The sequence below is a fragment of the Denticeps clupeoides genome, chromosome 9, assembly GCF_900700375.1.
Source record: "Denticeps clupeoides chromosome 9, fDenClu1.1, whole genome shotgun sequence".
NCBI lineage: Eukaryota > Metazoa > Chordata > Actinopteri > Clupeiformes > Denticipitidae > Denticeps > Denticeps clupeoides.
The window spans coordinates 4,665,153-4,682,600 of record NC_041715.1 but is presented as its reverse complement, the minus strand read 5'-3'; the positions used below and the strand labels follow the sequence as shown (position 1 = coordinate 4,682,600).

The window sequence follows — 17,448 nt, the reverse complement described above, 5'->3', positions numbered from 1 at the left end:
TAACCCCACTCCTGTCAATACCTCACAAGCCCCCGAAGTGGCTTCCATGTCCTCCATTTCTCCTCTGATCTCTACGTTCCTAATTCATACAGGGTACATCAGTGGCCGTCACAAACCTTCTGCTGGTGATGATATGTCTTCTCACTATGTTGGGTGACGAGTGGAACAGAATAGTGGCACAAACACACACGGTGAGGGGGTTTCTGCTCTCCGGTCTACCTGCCTCTCATCGAATGTTAAATTCCAGGTCACAGGGGAATGCAGTTCTGATCGTTCTGAACACCGACTCTTCCCGTCCTGCCTTTTTCCATTCAAGGAGAGCTGTAGTCCACTGAATCTCGCCACCGGCGCGGCAAAGGACATCCGCTGTTTACGCCTCACCATCAGTCATTTTCTCCCCCGTCTCGGGTTCAGCGGCGCTGACTCGGACGTTCAGATGGGAGCCAGAAGGTGGTCAGTTCCTATTTCCAGATGATGGAATTTTCATTAGATTCCATTTCAGCCATTAATAATTAAAACAAACGTAGCGCGTCAGGATAACCTTCAAAGATTTCTTTTCAGGAAAAAGAAGCTCCTTTTGCCATCTCAACATGGCAGCGTGACACTGACACACCTATTCATCTGGGAACCACAATGGCTGAATGCCGCTTCGACTGGCAGCATGTTCTTTCATCTGATGCGGTGAACACCTTCTCATTTCTTAAAAGACCACGTTGGAGGACACACCCCGAGGCTGCAGTAAAGATGTCAAAAAAACGTTTAAAACCTGGAAGGATTTGAATAGAATCACCATCTCATCTGAGAAAAAAATGAAGTGTTGAACCCACAGCTCTCGTTTAATAGTGAGAGTAAAATTCTTTCCACACACACACACACACACACACACTAAACAACAGGAATTGGGACGAAACAGCCGCCTGGTAAAGACTGGAGGTCACGTGATCGGATGAGTTGAGAAATACCCATCCTGCAGGGTCACCATTGACCTGGGGCTGCTTGGATGGAGATGTCCACTTGGTTTGAGGTGTAATGAGATTAGAGTGGCCAGTTAAAATGGCCTCCTTATCTTATGTTGTCAGGAGATTTCGTGCATCTGATTCCCAGACGGAGAAACACGATCTCAGCGGACAAAGCTACTGGCTTAATGGCTGAGCTGACATTGCTGCAATTTGATAAGATCAACAAAAAGAAAAGGCTTGATCCCTATCTCACTGACTTGACTGGGGACCTTTAATTGAATGAGCCAGGAGATTGGGACAGTAAGACGAATGTCACCAGTGTGAAACAAGTTTAGGCACGCGGTCAGCCGGGCCTGTTTATTCTCAGCGCCGATGTCATTATGCGCCGGCTGGTGCATTAGTGTAAAATGTGCGAGTTTCCCTGTCACAGTTAAGCATCCAATTATGGGGATGCAAATGAAAGCATTGGGTAAGGGGAGAACAATCTGTTAAGAAAAAAAAACAAAAAACCAATCACACTTCACCAGCTCCCGAGAGGAGGAGTATTCAGGATTTTTTATTTATTTTTTTTGCTAGAAAACAAATACATCAATTTCCAGTGATGCTGCTCCATAGAAACATTTCGTTTAAGCCCATTACAGTTTTAATGTCATGTGACACACACACACAAAAGCGCTCCTCCAAAAGGAGACTGCACAACACCATTCGTCTTTGTGATGCGTAACGACTGGCTTGTAACCCTCGCTTTGAGTCAACTCTTCTATGCAAATGTTTGCTTTGGGTCAAAGGAAACAAACGTGGCAAAAAAGAGAAGTTTGCAAAAGAATCTCTATTTATACTATCAAATGCGGACAAGAGTAAAGCTCATTAGATTTTAGTATTTATGCTTCTTACTTTATGAATAGATTAATTTGCAGTATGAAAAATGATTTAAGTGCATTGGGTGAAATAAATATTGATATAACCATGGGTTTTACTGAACCAGTTTCACCAGGCCACTCCCAGTGCTTATCTCCATGATGCAATCTGACAGGGATAGTGGTTGTTTTTTGCAGGGGTTGTTTTTTGCTCTGGCTAATGCACTGATACATCCGGCCTTGGCCAATCGGGGCTGGCACACGAAGGGGTGGGGCGGGTGCAGGGTTGCCATGATAAACCTTTTTTTGGGCTTTTCGTTGGCCATGTGGCCTTCCCTCGCCTTCGCGAAGCAAGCCAGACACCATGGCCTACTTTCATTTTTAATCAGTGGACAAAAGTCATCAGTGCAGTTTTCCAATTTGCCTGCTAAAAATCTGTACATTTGATCCAGTTGGCGGTGAAGAAGGACCCTTTGATCATTACTGGTGTGTTTCTTTAGCTGATCTATCTACGACCATGAATGACTTGAAAACATGCAGCAGCGGGATTAATGGTGTGCCTGCGCTAATGGACTTGGACATTTTACTGTTCAGCTAATATCAGTGGCGCATAAGTCGTTATACTATCATCCGGCGTTATCCTCATTAGTATCATTTACTGTTACAAGTGCTGTTGCGTGTCCATATATGTTTGCAAGGAAACCGGAAAACCAGTGCATCAGTGGTCCAGTCGTGGCCTGGGATTTGGATCTTGTTGATTGTACTTTTTCTCCAAAAGAGAGGGAAAAAAATAAAAAAATTAAATGCTTTTATTTTCTTCCAACCCCTTATAAGTTGATGTGGGATCTAATGTGGGACAGTGTTTGCTTGCGGCCTGGATGAAAGCTCATCACTGCCTCAGTGCAGCCATAAATTAGACCCAGCAACGGGGTGTAGCTCGGCGGTAGATCACGGCAGATCAAGAGGTTCCTGGTTCAAATCCTGGTGCCCCTATGAAGATAGAAGTTGAAGGGGGCAGTGGTGGCCTAGCGCTTAAGGAAGCGGCCCCATAATCAGAAGGTTGTCGATCCCGATCTGCCAAGGTGCCACTGAGGTGCCACTGAGTAAAGCGCCGTCCCCACACGCTGCTCACCAAGGGTGATGGTAAAAAGCAGAGGACACATTTTGTTGTGTCACCGTGTGCTGTGCTGCAGTGTTTCACAATGGCAATCACTTCACTTTCACTTTATTTTTATTTTATACTTGTGTTTTTGTTCATCAGATTTGTCATTCTAAAGAAACACCTGAAGAGCGAACACTGGAGACATCCCCTCCGGTCACAGCAGACCAGAAGAGCCGCTGGCAACTCTAAGCTGAAATTGAATCTGCTTCCTTCCATATCTTCCACACTATCTTAACTCCTTCTACCGTGTCTCAGCTCCGACCTTGAATCTACCTTTGAAGGTCAGGGGCTGAAAACAGGCTTGATTTAGGTGCCATCATCTTTATCATGTAAGAGGGCCAAGACCAAACGTGTGCAATTTTGAGAAGGTCGACGGGCCAGTGATGTTTTTTAGGAGGCTCTGGCCAGCTCCATCACGCACAGATAATTAACGTGCGCTGATATTTTTCAGTGCGCTGCTTGCACCTCGACAGATCTTGTCGACGTGCAGGCAGCATGTCAACGTTCTCGGAGGCGTTGATACCATCAGCAGAATCTGCGGCGAAGTTCGGAAGCTGCAGGACAGGCCCCGCCCCCAGCAGCTTGTTGTCATGCTCTGCTGTTTAGCTTCTCGCCTTGTCCGATCAGGGGAAGAATTTGTCGGGTGAAGCCAGTTCCAAGCGCAGCTTTCACGTGACAGACCTGCTGAGAGGGATGTTTCCTCGTGTCGTCGGAAGCAGTGAACGTTCCAGAACACCATTTCGGGCCAGATGCTCCTCTATTACTATTTTTTATGCCATGAGCTCATCGTTTCAGGGATCTGACGTCACCTCCATCAAGCCATAACCCCGACCGAGGTGAAACACCCCCAACAGACAGTGCGTAACTGTAGAGCCTAACAGGGATTAAAAATGTATGTCGCCGTCTTTGTTTTTTCGCACTCTGAGCGGTGGCACAGGGCGGGGCCGGGTGGGAGGAGCCGGAGGTGAGCGTGCCTGGCGGCCCACGGGAGGGGCAGGGCGGGGGAAGGCCACGGGGGAGCTCCGCGGCTGAAAGCCGAAACCCCCGCGCGTGCCGCATGATCCCGCGCCTCCGCGGCCCCCCCGCCTGTTAGGGGCCCATTATCCGTTTAGCCGAAGCAGGTCGTGCGGTGTCGGCTTCCCATTGTCGGCCACGTTATGCGACAAAGCATTGTTACATCACGGCGGACGGGCCGCTGTTACACCGCAGCCACGAAAGCGAAGCATTTACCTCCCCGAAGGGCACCTGGATGAATAATGTGGCGCCGCCGGCCGGCTCCAGAATGCCTCATTGCTGGGGTTCGAGGAGGATGAGTGCTGGTTGGTGGCCCTCCTTTCGTCACCCTGGAGTGCTTTCGCTTCTAAGTATGCGCATAAGCAGCTTAACATCGCCGAGTCTGGAAAGTGCGACTTTCGGGGCCGCAGCCGACACGGTCGGCGATGTGCGATTGGGATTCTGGACGGACGGCCTGCCGTGGCTCGATTTATGACTGATTGGAATCCAGCACACTGTCTCTGCTGGTTTACCCACACATAATTCACAGGTGGCGTAAAATTGACCCTTGCGCGTTGTGCCGGACCGCAGGGTCGATTTAATGGTAAATTTAATGAGCTTTATTGCAGGAAAGCAGATTAGTCGTGGTGCGTGTCCCCTCCTTCCAGAAATAAATATGAGCAGGATTCCTTCTGTTCAGTCTGTCATGGTCCAAAATACAAATTTGCACGTTTTTGCACTAAATCGTTTCTATTGACATTGAGGGCTTGAATCCATAAGGATGTAGGGGATTCTGAGAAAACCACCACTACTGACCGAACGTCTGAACTGAGTACACACACAAACATGTAGAAACAAGGATAAATGAACAATGCATAAGTAAAGGTCCATGCACCTTACAAGCTAGGCCATCTTATGATTTGTGAACTGAAATAATGTATATATTTAGACATATTCACATGAAATGCAAAGAGTAAGAACACTGCACTGAAAAAAGTGAACACAGTGTGCCTAGTAGATCACAAATGCCATTCAAAAAATTGTCCCACTCACGGGTTTCATCACATGAGCTTCGGGCTACAACCTTTCATATGGCAAAATATCAGATTGTACTGCCGGAGTTGGACAAATCTGAATAGTGAACTTAAAAAACTCTAATATTCTAGCATTCCCATAATAATGAATCATTTTTTTCTGATTTTTTTTTGTTGTTTACCGCTAGCCTTCACTGCAAAGGAGGAACACTTGGTTTCGGACAGGAAAATGTGGAATAATAACAACAGGTACCTGGCAAGATGAAAAGAAGACAGCGCAGTGTCATCCAAAAGGGGCTGTAGAGCCCATGTCATTACGGAACCCTTCAAAGATTTTTCTGGCAACGTGCAACCTCGCAAACAATTCAGCAAGAGAAAGCAGCTTGCAATAAAATTTTTGCACCACATGGCGACTGCGAGTGCTTGAGAATGGATTGCTGAACCACGGGCATCTATGATAAAAGAAAGAATCAAAAACTAACACTGTTCGGTTGTTCCTGCGGTGCTGCATAAACTCCATTGGAATTTAGAAGGTCCGTGGAATTGAGTGCATGTAACGTGCATCGTAGATGCGTCTTCATAAAAAATCCTATGAGCCACCTCCAATGAGCAGCCAGTGTCACAGACAGTTGGCTAATTTGTGGCGAAGAACGCTGAACACCTCCTGCTGAATTTGAGTGCTTGAAGGGGGAGACGTCAATCTTTCAGTTTGAGTGGAATGGGTGTCTCAGTACACTGAATCAACAATTATTCGGTGAATAGTGAAACTTTAACGATACTATTTATCATCTGCTAAGATCTAAGATCTATTGCATTCTTTTTACTGTTGTTTGACATTATGAAAGTTAGCGGACTACACTATGGACCCAAAAAAACATCAAATCTGGCATAACGCAAGCACATCACATTTCCCCAGAGCGATGGAGTGACGTTGGAGTGATATTTCTATCTGCCTTGCGTTATGCCAGATTTGATGACCCATGCTAATGCTAATTAGCTGTAATGCTAATGCTGTTAAGATCAGTATTTCCACATCTCTGGCACTATTTTGGGTAATTGCATGTTCCCTAGATTGCCAAACCTCCCCAAAGTTTCTTAATCATCTGCGACTTCCTCAAGGGGAGGTGAGACAGGAATTTGAATAATGGCATCAGCTTTTTTTTTTTCATCAGCTCAATCACTCCGTGTAGAGGCGCAAGGCAGAGGCACGTGTGGCAGCTAATGTCATATTTAGAACCCTCAAATGTCTGAAAAAGTGTGATTGCACGCCGCTACGCTGGAAACAGTGGAGCGTGTGCAGGGGAAGGGGCTCTTTGTGGGTGCTAATCCTTTCCTGGAGCGCTGATGGAGGAACAGGAGCTTATGAGGCCAGGACAGGGGCATGTTGTTTGAAATGGATCCTGCATTACATGAGACATTTGTGGAGGGGTCATTTGGGGGAAATGGGGGAGAGGGTATGTCATGGAAAAAGCTGAAAATGTGGACTATATATACAGTACAGGCCAAAGACACATTCAACGTATTTTCTTTATTTTCATGACCATTTACGTTGGTAGATTTGCACTGAAGGCATCAAAACTATGAATGAACACATGTGGAGTTATGTACTTAACAAAAAAAGGTGAAATAAGTGAAAACATGTTTTATATTCTAGTTTCTTTGCTCTGATTCCTGCTTTGAACACTCTTGGCATTCTCTCGATGAGCTTCAAGAGGTCGTCACCTGAAATGCCTCTCCAACAGTCTTGAAGGAGTTCCCAGAGGTGTTTAGCACTTGTTGGTCCAGCTCACCCCAAACCATCTCGATTGGGTTCAGGTCCGGTGACTGTGGAGTCCAGGTCTCCACTTTTTGTTAAGTACATAACTCCACATGTGTTCATTCATAGTTTTGATGCCTTCAGTGAGACACATTGAATGAGAAGGTGTGTCCAAACTTTTGGCATGTACTATATATATAACCTAGCTTACAAGCCTTTATAGTTCAGTATAAAATGAATATGCAGTATAGTTGAAAACTAGTGTCCTTGACTTGAAATAAGGGTGCAACTGAGTGCACCCCTATTCACTGGAGACATGGCTGAGATGTCCGCTGTTTTCTGCTACTCTGATCCGAGTCCAAATGTCTGAACTGTGTCTCAGGTCGCGCCTGCAGGACTGGGCTGATGATTGGATCTGAAAGTGTCAAATGGATTTGCACATGGCCCTTGGGGATGGACAAAATTTAGACACAACTGGGAGTGGTTGTCAGCTACAAGAATAACACAGAATGTTCCAAAGTGTTATTCCAAACGTACCTCAGTTGAAATGTTAATATTTGGGAAAATGAAAGACCCTGCACCAGTGGCTTCAGGGGCTCAATCTAAAAAAAAAAAAAAGTCTCAAGACTTTTATCTTTTGTCATTGTATTTTCTTTAAAGAGTCTAATGCAATTCATCATGGTTTGAGTGTCGAATGTAAATTTTTGGTCTTGACGAAAGTGACACTTGAATGTCACCTTGGGATTTTGAGCCTATACAAACAGAACATGATCTGAATCTAATGCATCTGAACGGAACATGACGAGGGCTTTTTTTTGTCTTGTGTTCATACGCGCCGCAGCAATGACCAGGTCATTATCAGCGGTGTGCCAGATGAAGCGCTGCACTGGCCGCAGCATGCAGCACCTGTACGCCACCACCTCGGTGCTGAGCAAAATCGGTATTTTTAATCCTCTGTGACTTCAGAGGTGAGCCTCGGTACAAGGGCTGTCTGTGCTGAACAAGATGAGATGCACACGAAGTCCGGGATTTTCTCCTTTTTTTAATGCGTTAAAAAGCACTGTTTTCAAGAATCACCGCAGAGAATAAAGAGCATTAGAGGAATGAGGATGCTTCTGGCTCTCAGAAGTCTGTCACAGACACGCACATGCAGAAACACAGACATTATTTGACAAATTGATGCATCAGTCAGAAGGCCTGACCCGCACCTCTATCACCCTCACCACGTCAATCAGCATGACTCCATAAAAGATCCCTAATGCAGATTTGGGAACATTTAACATGGGACTCAGGAAGTCTTTATTAACATGTTAGCAGTGCCACCTAGGACTGACATGGCATGCTGTATATGCCTGAATGGTCACTTCTTTATTTTCATAGTGACTTTTTTTAATAATGCCTTAATTACCTAAAATTAGCAATATTTGCAATATTTGCAATATTTTTAATATTGAGGTCAATAGCAGTCGCACAAGCATTTCACTGCATATCATACCGTGTATGACTGTGTACGTGACAAATAAAGTTTGAATTTGTATTCAAATAAACACATGGAATGAGACGTGCAGGGGATATCCTTAAAAAAATCTCGGAGATAACCAGAACACACTGCACAGCTAAATACGCACCATACCACAAGAGTCACGTTCATCCTATGCTATGGATCAGTGTAGGCAAATCAAAGCATGCATGAAATGTCTCCATCAGTCAGAGTAGCTCCATCGGCCCCAGGTTATTAGCGGCTACTCCACTGTGCAACGTGCTCAGGGTGCGGCCTCACAGATGTGACTCCATATTGATATATTGACTTCATCCAGAGTGAATGATTGCTGGATGTACATTTTGCACCACGTCTGTGTCTTATTTGTGTTCAAACCCCACAAAACAGGGGTCTCGCGTGAAGCATGAATAGGAGCGCGGCCGCAACTGAAATATCATCCCCGCGCCAGCCGCCAGCATTCGGGCTTTAGGTGCACTACCTGGCAGGCCTCTGATTACTCCGCCGCCATTATGCAATAGATGTTTTCATTCCACCCGGACGGTGATCATTGTTATTGGCCTGCGGAGTATCAGCGAGCGTGGCATTCGATAGGCCTGGCGTTGATTAAAACTTTCGCTCAGCGGCAATGCAGCCGCACGCTCGGACCTGGCAGATGGTGTCCCGCTGGCGGGGACATCTAAGAGGGTTCCCACCCGCTTCTCTTATTACTGTTTCATGAGCGCCGTAGCCTGTATCATATCGCCGCCTATCACAGTTCATATGACCACGTCTATCAATTTTGCATCATATTTCACGTTTGCGGTGTCTGATGACGGACTGTGGTAAAAAAAATAAATAAACATATATGTAAACTATATATTAGTTCTTGTAATTAGTTTTGAAAATATTAATATATGTTCATGGTTTTATATTACATAAATATTATTATCATATACAATAATGTGTGCATGCACTGTATGAGCATTTATATACATTTAGATCTGTCTGGCTAGAAGGGGGTGAGTTTAAAAAATTAGGAGTGGTTCGGCAGGATTTAGCAATATTGCTTCATCTATTTTTGCTTTAGACCTCATTTAAAAATATTCAGGATTTAGTCTGGTCTAGTATTTTCTGAATATAAAGGTTCTGAATATGCAGAAAAGCGAGAACTCGCCACCGTACTCACAATACAAAATTTTGGGGGCTGTTTATGTGATTGATGCGCTTCCTACGTCTCCTCAGATTGTTCTTATAAGCTCCATACAGTCGGTTCAGTGCTAAAAGCTGGAACAGAGCGAGGCAACGGGTCTTAAAACTCATAATGCCATCACTCGGCCAGACTGTTATGCTTTTTTTTTTTTTTTTTTTGATCCTGCGGAAGCTGCAGACTGGGTGGATGCTCGGAGAGCCGTCAGAAGGATTTGTTTCGACTCTGTCCAGGCTTATGGGAGGAGAGCCTCGCGTCACCAGTTAGGACTGACTTCAGTTCGGCACACAAATCATCAGGGAATAAGTCCCTGCAGAAAACGCGGTGCATAAGCCGGCGGGAGGAGATGGATTCTCACCCCCCCATTCACACCCCTCACATGCGGCCCATTCGCCGTCTTTCCAGAGGACCCCGCCCAACCCAGGGAAGTTGACCGTAACTCACCGTCCTTGCGGTGGTACGTGATCTCCACCTTGCGCTCCTCCGAGCCCAGCAGGGCCTGGGCCACCTGTGAGATGGAGTGGCGCTTGGTCAGCTGGCCGTGCAGGAAGTCGCAGGTGCAGGGCTTCTGCATGACGTCCGGCCGCGAGAAGCCCGTCATCTCGCAGAAGCTGTCGTTGCAGTAGATGATGGCGCAGTTCTGGACCCTGGCGTTGGCGATGACGAATTTCTTGTCTGACGGAGCAGAGCAAAGGAGGCCTGTGGTGAGCTCATACATGAGCAAACATTCACTGAGGCATTCACTGAGCTTCAGCTTCGCCAACAAATCTTTCACATTTACAGAAAAATGTAAAAATGTACAGTATGTGGGTAACACACTCGCCTATGAACCAGAAGACCCAGGTTCAAATCCCCCTTACTACCATCATGTCCCTGAGCAAGACACTTAACCCTGAGTGTCTCCAGGGGGGGGACTGTCCCTGTAACTACTGATTGTAAGGCGCTCTGGATAAGGGCGTCTGGTAAATGCCGCAAATGTAAATGTAAATGAAAAAAAGCTGCAGTGTTGTCCACGAAGACATGAGGTGCTTGCATGGACAGACAGACATCACAAAGACATGAAGCATCACGCCACAAAAAAAAATCCAGCATATTCAGTATGCGTTCATGCAAAAGCAAATATAAACCCACGTATTCTTCACTTTTTTGTTACACGCAGCAACGTCCTGTTCTTTTTTTTTTTATCTTTAATTAACAATAACCACAGCTTATGCAACTATTACATCGCACCGCGCAAGTACACAACTGGCTTTGTCGCGACTGTAGACTTTGCTGTAGTTTTACTTACTCTGTCCCTCGAACTTGCGTATGATGATCCCGAGGAAGGTGTTCTGCGGAGCCACGTGACCCCTCCGCACAGGCATGACTGTGGCCGTCCTCCGAAGTCACCGCCGCGTCTGGAGGAGCATGCCCGCGCCGGACGAGCCGCTCAGACGCGAGCGCGCCGTGACGCGCGCGGCCGCCGCCCGCGTGGAGCGCGCCTCGCGTCCGAGAGCATCTCGCTCGCTCGCGTCGTGGCGGACGTCGTGCGTGGCGCGGCGCGGCGCGAGTTCGTCCGCCGGAGAGGGTGGGGCGGGCGGAGGGAGGGAGGGAGGGAGGGACCTCGTCACCGGGGGGGGGATGTTTGGGCACCTCTGGATTTTGGGAAGGTTTCGGGAAGCGTCGTGATGCACGAGCAATTAGTACGGGATCCGAATCATTAGGGTCAGAAAACAGCATATTAATAATACTTTTTTTTTTAAATTATCCGAGCACGTGGCACCTTCACGTGCACATCTCTTCGAAAAAACAGAGATATTTCACAACTCAAATTTTTCATGCACTAGAGCGCCCTGCACGGCGACTGTCCATGGTGCTGAAATCAGCACCACGGAAGAAAAGAGGAGAGAAAAGAAAAAAAGACAACCATGACACGTGATTTTTTTTTTATTTTTTTGACCCCGCTGCTCTTTATAATTCCCGAGATTTGCTGAATGGGACGCGCTCAATGCAATCATCCATACATGCCTGACTGACAGCTCGGCTTAACTCCCACGGGCAGCCAGCGCAGCAGGAGTGCGGACGACCACCCGACCACCGCCCTCCTTTTACTGTACTGAAGCATCTGTCGGCGTGTTTCACTGGAGGCCCAAACCACCCATCTGGCTCATTCAGAAAATAAAAAAAAATTCCAACTGAATAAATATATAAACCGATGCGATTAGCGGAACCTTTTACAATAGAACACGGCTGGCCCGTAAGCTGGAGAATGGTGTTTTCAGAAGAGGTCACACTGACCAAAGGTCAGTCGATAATAATGCAATAATGCGGAGTGGACATGGACGGTGCGGTCACAGTGCACTGCTCTATCAGACGGTGACACTGGGCCCGGCTCGGAGGGCGCCGCAGGACGCGGCCGGGGAGGAGCTCTCAGGCACGCGCTTCGACCACTCACTGTATTAGGGAAAAGGTAATCCTCTCTCAAACACGACAGGACAGGTTATGGATTCTGTAGGGCCAGCTGCCGCTCTAATGCCGCGTGGAACGAGGGGACCCGAACGCGGCTCGTTTATCTACCAGCACACACAGACCAGGAGCCGGGATTCTAACTCCTGACCCTGGAGGTGTGAGGCCATGATGGTGGTTGGAAATTTATTTAGGAAAGTCAGGCCAACAGGGTGTGCCAATTTGGCTGATGGGCATCGGTTGGTGGGAAATGAAGAACCCGGAGATTTCCCAGTTGGTTGGATCTGCTTTAGCTGGAACATATGCAGCATCCTGAAGGCTCCATGGGCCTTCCAGAGAAGAAATGAAATCTTGGGAACGTGTTAAATAAAAAACAAATCTTCAGAAGATATTTGCTGCTGTATTGTATACTCGTCCGTTGGTGCATTGATCGGTTGATGTTGCATCTTTCATTACAAAGTTTCCACTCCAGAGCAGGTGGAAGCGGCATCTGATACGGTAAACGGCACAAAGTTGCAAAGAAACCAGTCCAAGCACCAGTTCCAAACCCCGTGAGAACAGGGTGAGAAGCGCCTGCAGATTTGCAGCTGTTATAATCTGTCACCTGTCATAAGTCTTGCCGCACCACGTCATCTCCATTAGATAAATATAATTTAACGTACACTCCCTCCTTCTAGAAGCCCCCCTCACTGAAACGTAATACTGTTCGGCTCATTTCGGCACACGAACTGCCATGCTGTCTCTTCAGGACAAGCCTTGGTTCCAGCATGGCAGCAGGGATTTCCATCCTTTTCCATCACACACATATATATATATACAGTACAGGCCAAAAGTTTGGACACACCTTCTCATTCAACGTGTTCTCTTTATGTTCATGACCATTTACGTTGGTAGATTCTCACTGAAGGCATCAAAACTATGAATGAACACATGTGGAGTTCTGTACTTAACAAAAAGTGGAGACCTGACCTCCACAGTCACCGGACCTGAACCCAATCCAGATGGTTTGGGGTGAGCTGGACCAACAAGTGCTAAACACCTCTGGGAACTCCTTCAAGACTGTTGGAGAAGCATTTCAGGTGACGACCTCTTGAAGCTCATCGAGAGAATGCCAATAGTGTGCAAAGCAGTAATCAGAGCAAAGAAACTAGAATATAAAACATGTTTTCACTTATTTCACCTTTTTTTGTTAAGTACATAACTCCACATGTGTTCATTCATAGTTTTGATGCCTTCAGTGAGAATCTACCAACGTAAATGGTTATGAAAATAAAGAAAACATCCAAACTTTTGACCTGTACTGTGTGTGTGAATTCAGTGGAGCAATTCGGTTGGTAACAGGACATATTCCAGGTAAAATTGTTTTGTTTTCCAGAACCAGCACTTCCCTCGCCGCGACAGGCCGCTGGCACCCATTCATTTTTATCTTAATCTCCGTGAATGTGGAGCAATTTGAAAGCAGAGGGGAGAGTGTACGGCGCCTAATCCCCGCCGGCATCATGTCGCAGCTGTGCGCCGCGGGTTCTTCTCGCAAGCTCCCCGCCCGGACCGATGGACACGCAGACGCTAAAGCCACATCTCGCCGGCCGAGCTGAGCCATTACCGCCCACTTTTCAGAGGAAGCGCACAATAATCCAGCGGCCACCAAACAGGGAAAAGGGAGCGGAACGCTTATCCCGTGCCCCATAAAAAACCATCTGTTCCAAATAAGGGAAAAACAATGTGAACGCGAGGCTCACTGCCTTTTCCCACCAAACCAGCTGACATCTAGGTAGGTTCATGGCTTAACCTTTTTCCTCGTTTGCCTTCGGCTTCAGGACCTGAAGATGTTGATTCTCGGCCCAGCCGTGAAAAATTCATTGGATTTACTTCACTGAATAATGGACATGTAGGGTGGTAGTAGCCTAGCGGGTAACACACTCGCCTATGAACCAGAAGACCCGGGTTCAAATCCTACTTACTACCATTGTGTCCCTGAGCAAGACACTTAACCCTGAGTGTCTCCAGGGGGGGACTGTCCCTGTAACTACTGATTGTAATTGCGCCTGATAAATGCTGTAAATGTAAATGTAAACATTGGTTCCAAATTATTCGTTTGATTAAGACTGTATTATTTCAAACTTGCTTTTTTTAAAGTAGCAAATGGTTTTATTAGGTTGATCAAACGTAGTTTGACATTGAATCATAATGAAACACATTATTCTGTCATAATTTCTGTTAACTGTGTGCATTTTGAATCCCTGTGATTCATTAAAGTTAACCTTGAAAAAGACCATTCCCTTTTTCAGTGCAGAGACACAATAAAAGAAAAAAAAAACTGTAAAACTGTAAAAAAAAAAAAAAATAATAATTTAAGGAAACTTCAGTCTCCTCAACTAGGGTTGGGTCTTCTCACCTTTTTTTTTTTTTTTACAGCGATATAAATGGTGAGTGCAGGGGGTAGAAAACTAATTTAGTGGGAACTGGAGGTGCTGATTGGCGCAGTGACTCCAGGGTTAATCTGATTAATTACTTTGATTGAGTTTTGCGGGACTGTCAGGCTGAACTTTAAAGCCGACCCCCCCCATTTTTTCCATTCCTTGGTCGGGTGATAAGCGTCTCACCATCGGTTCCCACTGCTTCTATCTTTAGGGAGGTGCTGCGGGTCTCGAGGGAGTCCTGTATGCCACCACCTCACGAGAGCTGCAGATAGAGCGGCGAGCCCGTCGTAAAAAATGCCGCGCCTGTGTCTTCTGTCACTGTCACCGGACAGCGGCGCGAGCTCTGTGGTCGCCTGTTCGCCACAGTCCGGTGAGGCTCCTCCCGGTGAGAGATGTTCTCTGTTATCGGCCGCGCTGCCATGCAGTGTTGGCAGCGGGGAGATTGACTGGAGAGGCCTGGGCTTGGCGTCCGTCCAGGGCCGACACCCAGAAACATGTTCCACTCGAGCTGAAGCAGATGTAGCCCCTTCGCACAAGTGCAGATACGGTTTAGATCCAATTTAGATCTTTAACGAACCCCTGCTCACTGAATGCTGTACATGTTTCAGATATATTCAGAATAATTTTGCAATGTAACAAATTTTCTACATTATTTCAATAGAATAAACATGTATCTCTAACAAATATACAACAAGTCCGGAAAATAACCTATAAATCATCAATTAAATATTAATAAAATAAACTTGTAAATGTAAAAAATGTAAATATATAAAAACTGCATAACAATCATTATAATTATTGTCATCGTCTTCCTCCGCTTATCCGTGTCAGGGTCGCTGGGGCAGCATATCAAGTAGGGAATCCCAGGTAGCCCTCTCCCCAGCCACCTGTGAAGGGAAAAATGTATGGGCCTGAACTTCTCACCACCTTTGGTCATGAAAGACAATCAGAAGACAACTGTATATCTTACGTCTGACCTTTTGACGCAAAAGCTGAACATAAGCTGATAACGGGAAGGTTCTGTGACCTTGATGGGCACCATTGTCCAAAGTGGTGCGAGCTTGTCTTTCGACCTAGTATGTCCCGAATGGTATAAAAGCTTGTGAACTGTAATCAGGGGTGGGAATTATTCTTGCGAGTCCCCCCCCCATGCAGGGTGAATTAAACTTTTTCACCACACACCTCCATCAGCTCCTCCGGCAGGACCCCAAGGCGTTCCCAGACTTGGTTTGAGGTATAATTGCTCCAGCGTGTCCTGGGTCAACCCAGGGGCCTCTTGTCGGCAGGACATGCCCGAAACACCTCCAGGAGGCATTCTGACCAGATGCCCAAACCACCTTAACTGGCTCCTTTCGATGTGGAGTCCCTCCTGAATGTCTGAGCTCCTCACCCTATCTCTAAGGCTGTGCCCGGCCACCATACGGAGGAAACTCAATTCGACCGCTTGTATCCGCAATCTTGTTCCTTCGGTAATTACCCAAAGCTCATGACCATAGGTGAGGATTGGGACGTAGATCGACTGGTAAATCAAGAACCTTGCTTTCTGGTTCAGCTCCCTCTTCATCACAACAGATCGGTTCAGCGTCCAAAACACTGCAGACCCTGCCCCAATCCGCATGTTGATCTCCTGCTCCCTTCTTCCCTCACTCGTGAACAAGACCCTGAGATACTTAAACTTGTGGTAGGACCTCTCTCCAGACTCGGAATTGGCAAGCCACCCTTTTCCGGTCGAGAACCATGGTCTCAGATTTGGAGGTGCTGATCCTCATCCCAGCCTCACACACGGCTGTGAACCTACCCAGCAAGAGCTGAAGGTCAGAGTCTGATGAAGCTAGGAGGACCATATCATCCACATAAAGCAGAGACAAGATTCTCCTGCCACCAAACTCGACACCCTCGACAACATCCAAGAAATTCTGTCCATATAGGTTATGAACAGAACCGGTGACAAAGGCCAGCCTTGGCAGTGTCCAAACCTCACCGGGAACAGGTCCAACTTACTGCCGGCTATGTGGACCAAACACACGCTCCTCAGGTAAAGAGACTGAATGGCCCTTAACAAAAGGCCATCCACCCCATACTCCTGGAGCACCCCCCATAGTTTTCCCCTGGGGACACGGTCACAAAACCTTCTCCAAATCCACAAAAAACATGTGGATTTGTTGGGCAAACTCTCATGCCCCCTCTATCACCCTAGAAAGGGTAAAAAGCTCTTAGCTGGTTCCACGGCCAGGACAAAAACCACATTGGTCTTCCTCAATCGACCAAATTCAACTATCGACCAGACCATCCTCTCCAGTACCTTGGAGTAGACCTTTCCAGGGAGGCTGAGGAGTTGGAACACACCTATAGTTGGAACACACCCTCTGGTCCCCCTTCTTAAAAACCACCACCCCAGTCTGCCACTCCACCGGAACAGCCCCGATGTATACCCAATGTTGCAGAGATGTGTCAACCATGACAGCTCTACAACATCCATAGCCATGAGATACCCAGGACGGATCTCATCCACCCCCTGGACATCCGGTACCTGTCTGCTGCTTCTGGAGACCCACAGACCAGCCGTACCCTGTAGGCCTCCGTCTTCATCCTGACTGCTCCCCTAACTTTTGGTGTTTACTAGCGGGTACCGGGGTTACCACCACGACTGGCACCGGCCACCTTGTGACCACAGCTAGCAACAGCCGTCTCAACAATCGCAGAGCAGAACAATGTCCATTCGGACTCAATTTCCCCCACTGCTCTGAAGACCATCTTGACAGGTTCTTCTGCCAGGTGTTCCCAGCAGACCCTCACTCTATGTTTGGGTCTGCCAGGTCTACGTGGCATCTTCCCCTGCCATCTGATCCAACTCACAACCAGGTGGTGATCAGTTGACAGCTCCGCTCCTCTCTTCACCCGAGTGTCCAAAACATATGGTCACAGGTCAGATGATACGAAGGCGCAGGGAAGCTACCATCTCGTCCCCTGGGGTAAACCACAACAAACAGGCTGAGAGTCTTGGGGCTAACAAAAAGCACACCCCAGCCCTCCACCTCTCACCTGGAGCAACTCTGGCAAAGGACAGTGTCCAACCTCTCTCAAGGACTTGGGTTCCAGAGCCAATGCTATGTGTCGAGGTGAGTCCAACTATAT

The 17,448-nt window shown here is 47.1% G+C and overlaps 1 protein-coding gene across 2 annotated transcripts in view; it reads right to left on the bottom strand.

Moving 5' to 3' along the window:
- Positions 1–10,996, bottom strand: part of LOC114796658 (potassium voltage-gated channel subfamily H member 7) — a 48,612-nt gene extending 37,616 nt beyond the window's left edge. For both annotated transcript variants that reach the window (XM_028991058.1, XM_028991059.1), the window contains exons 1-2: positions 10,737–10,996; positions 9,893–10,123 (exon numbers count right to left, since the gene is read on the bottom strand). In XM_028991058.1, the coding sequence (XP_028846891.1) occupies positions 9,893–10,123; positions 10,737–10,812 (307 nt within the window). In that variant the 5' untranslated portion in view covers positions 10,813–10,996. The remainder of the gene's footprint in view (positions 1–9,892; positions 10,124–10,736) is intronic.
- Between the last annotated feature and the right edge of the window lie 6,452 nt (positions 10,997–17,448).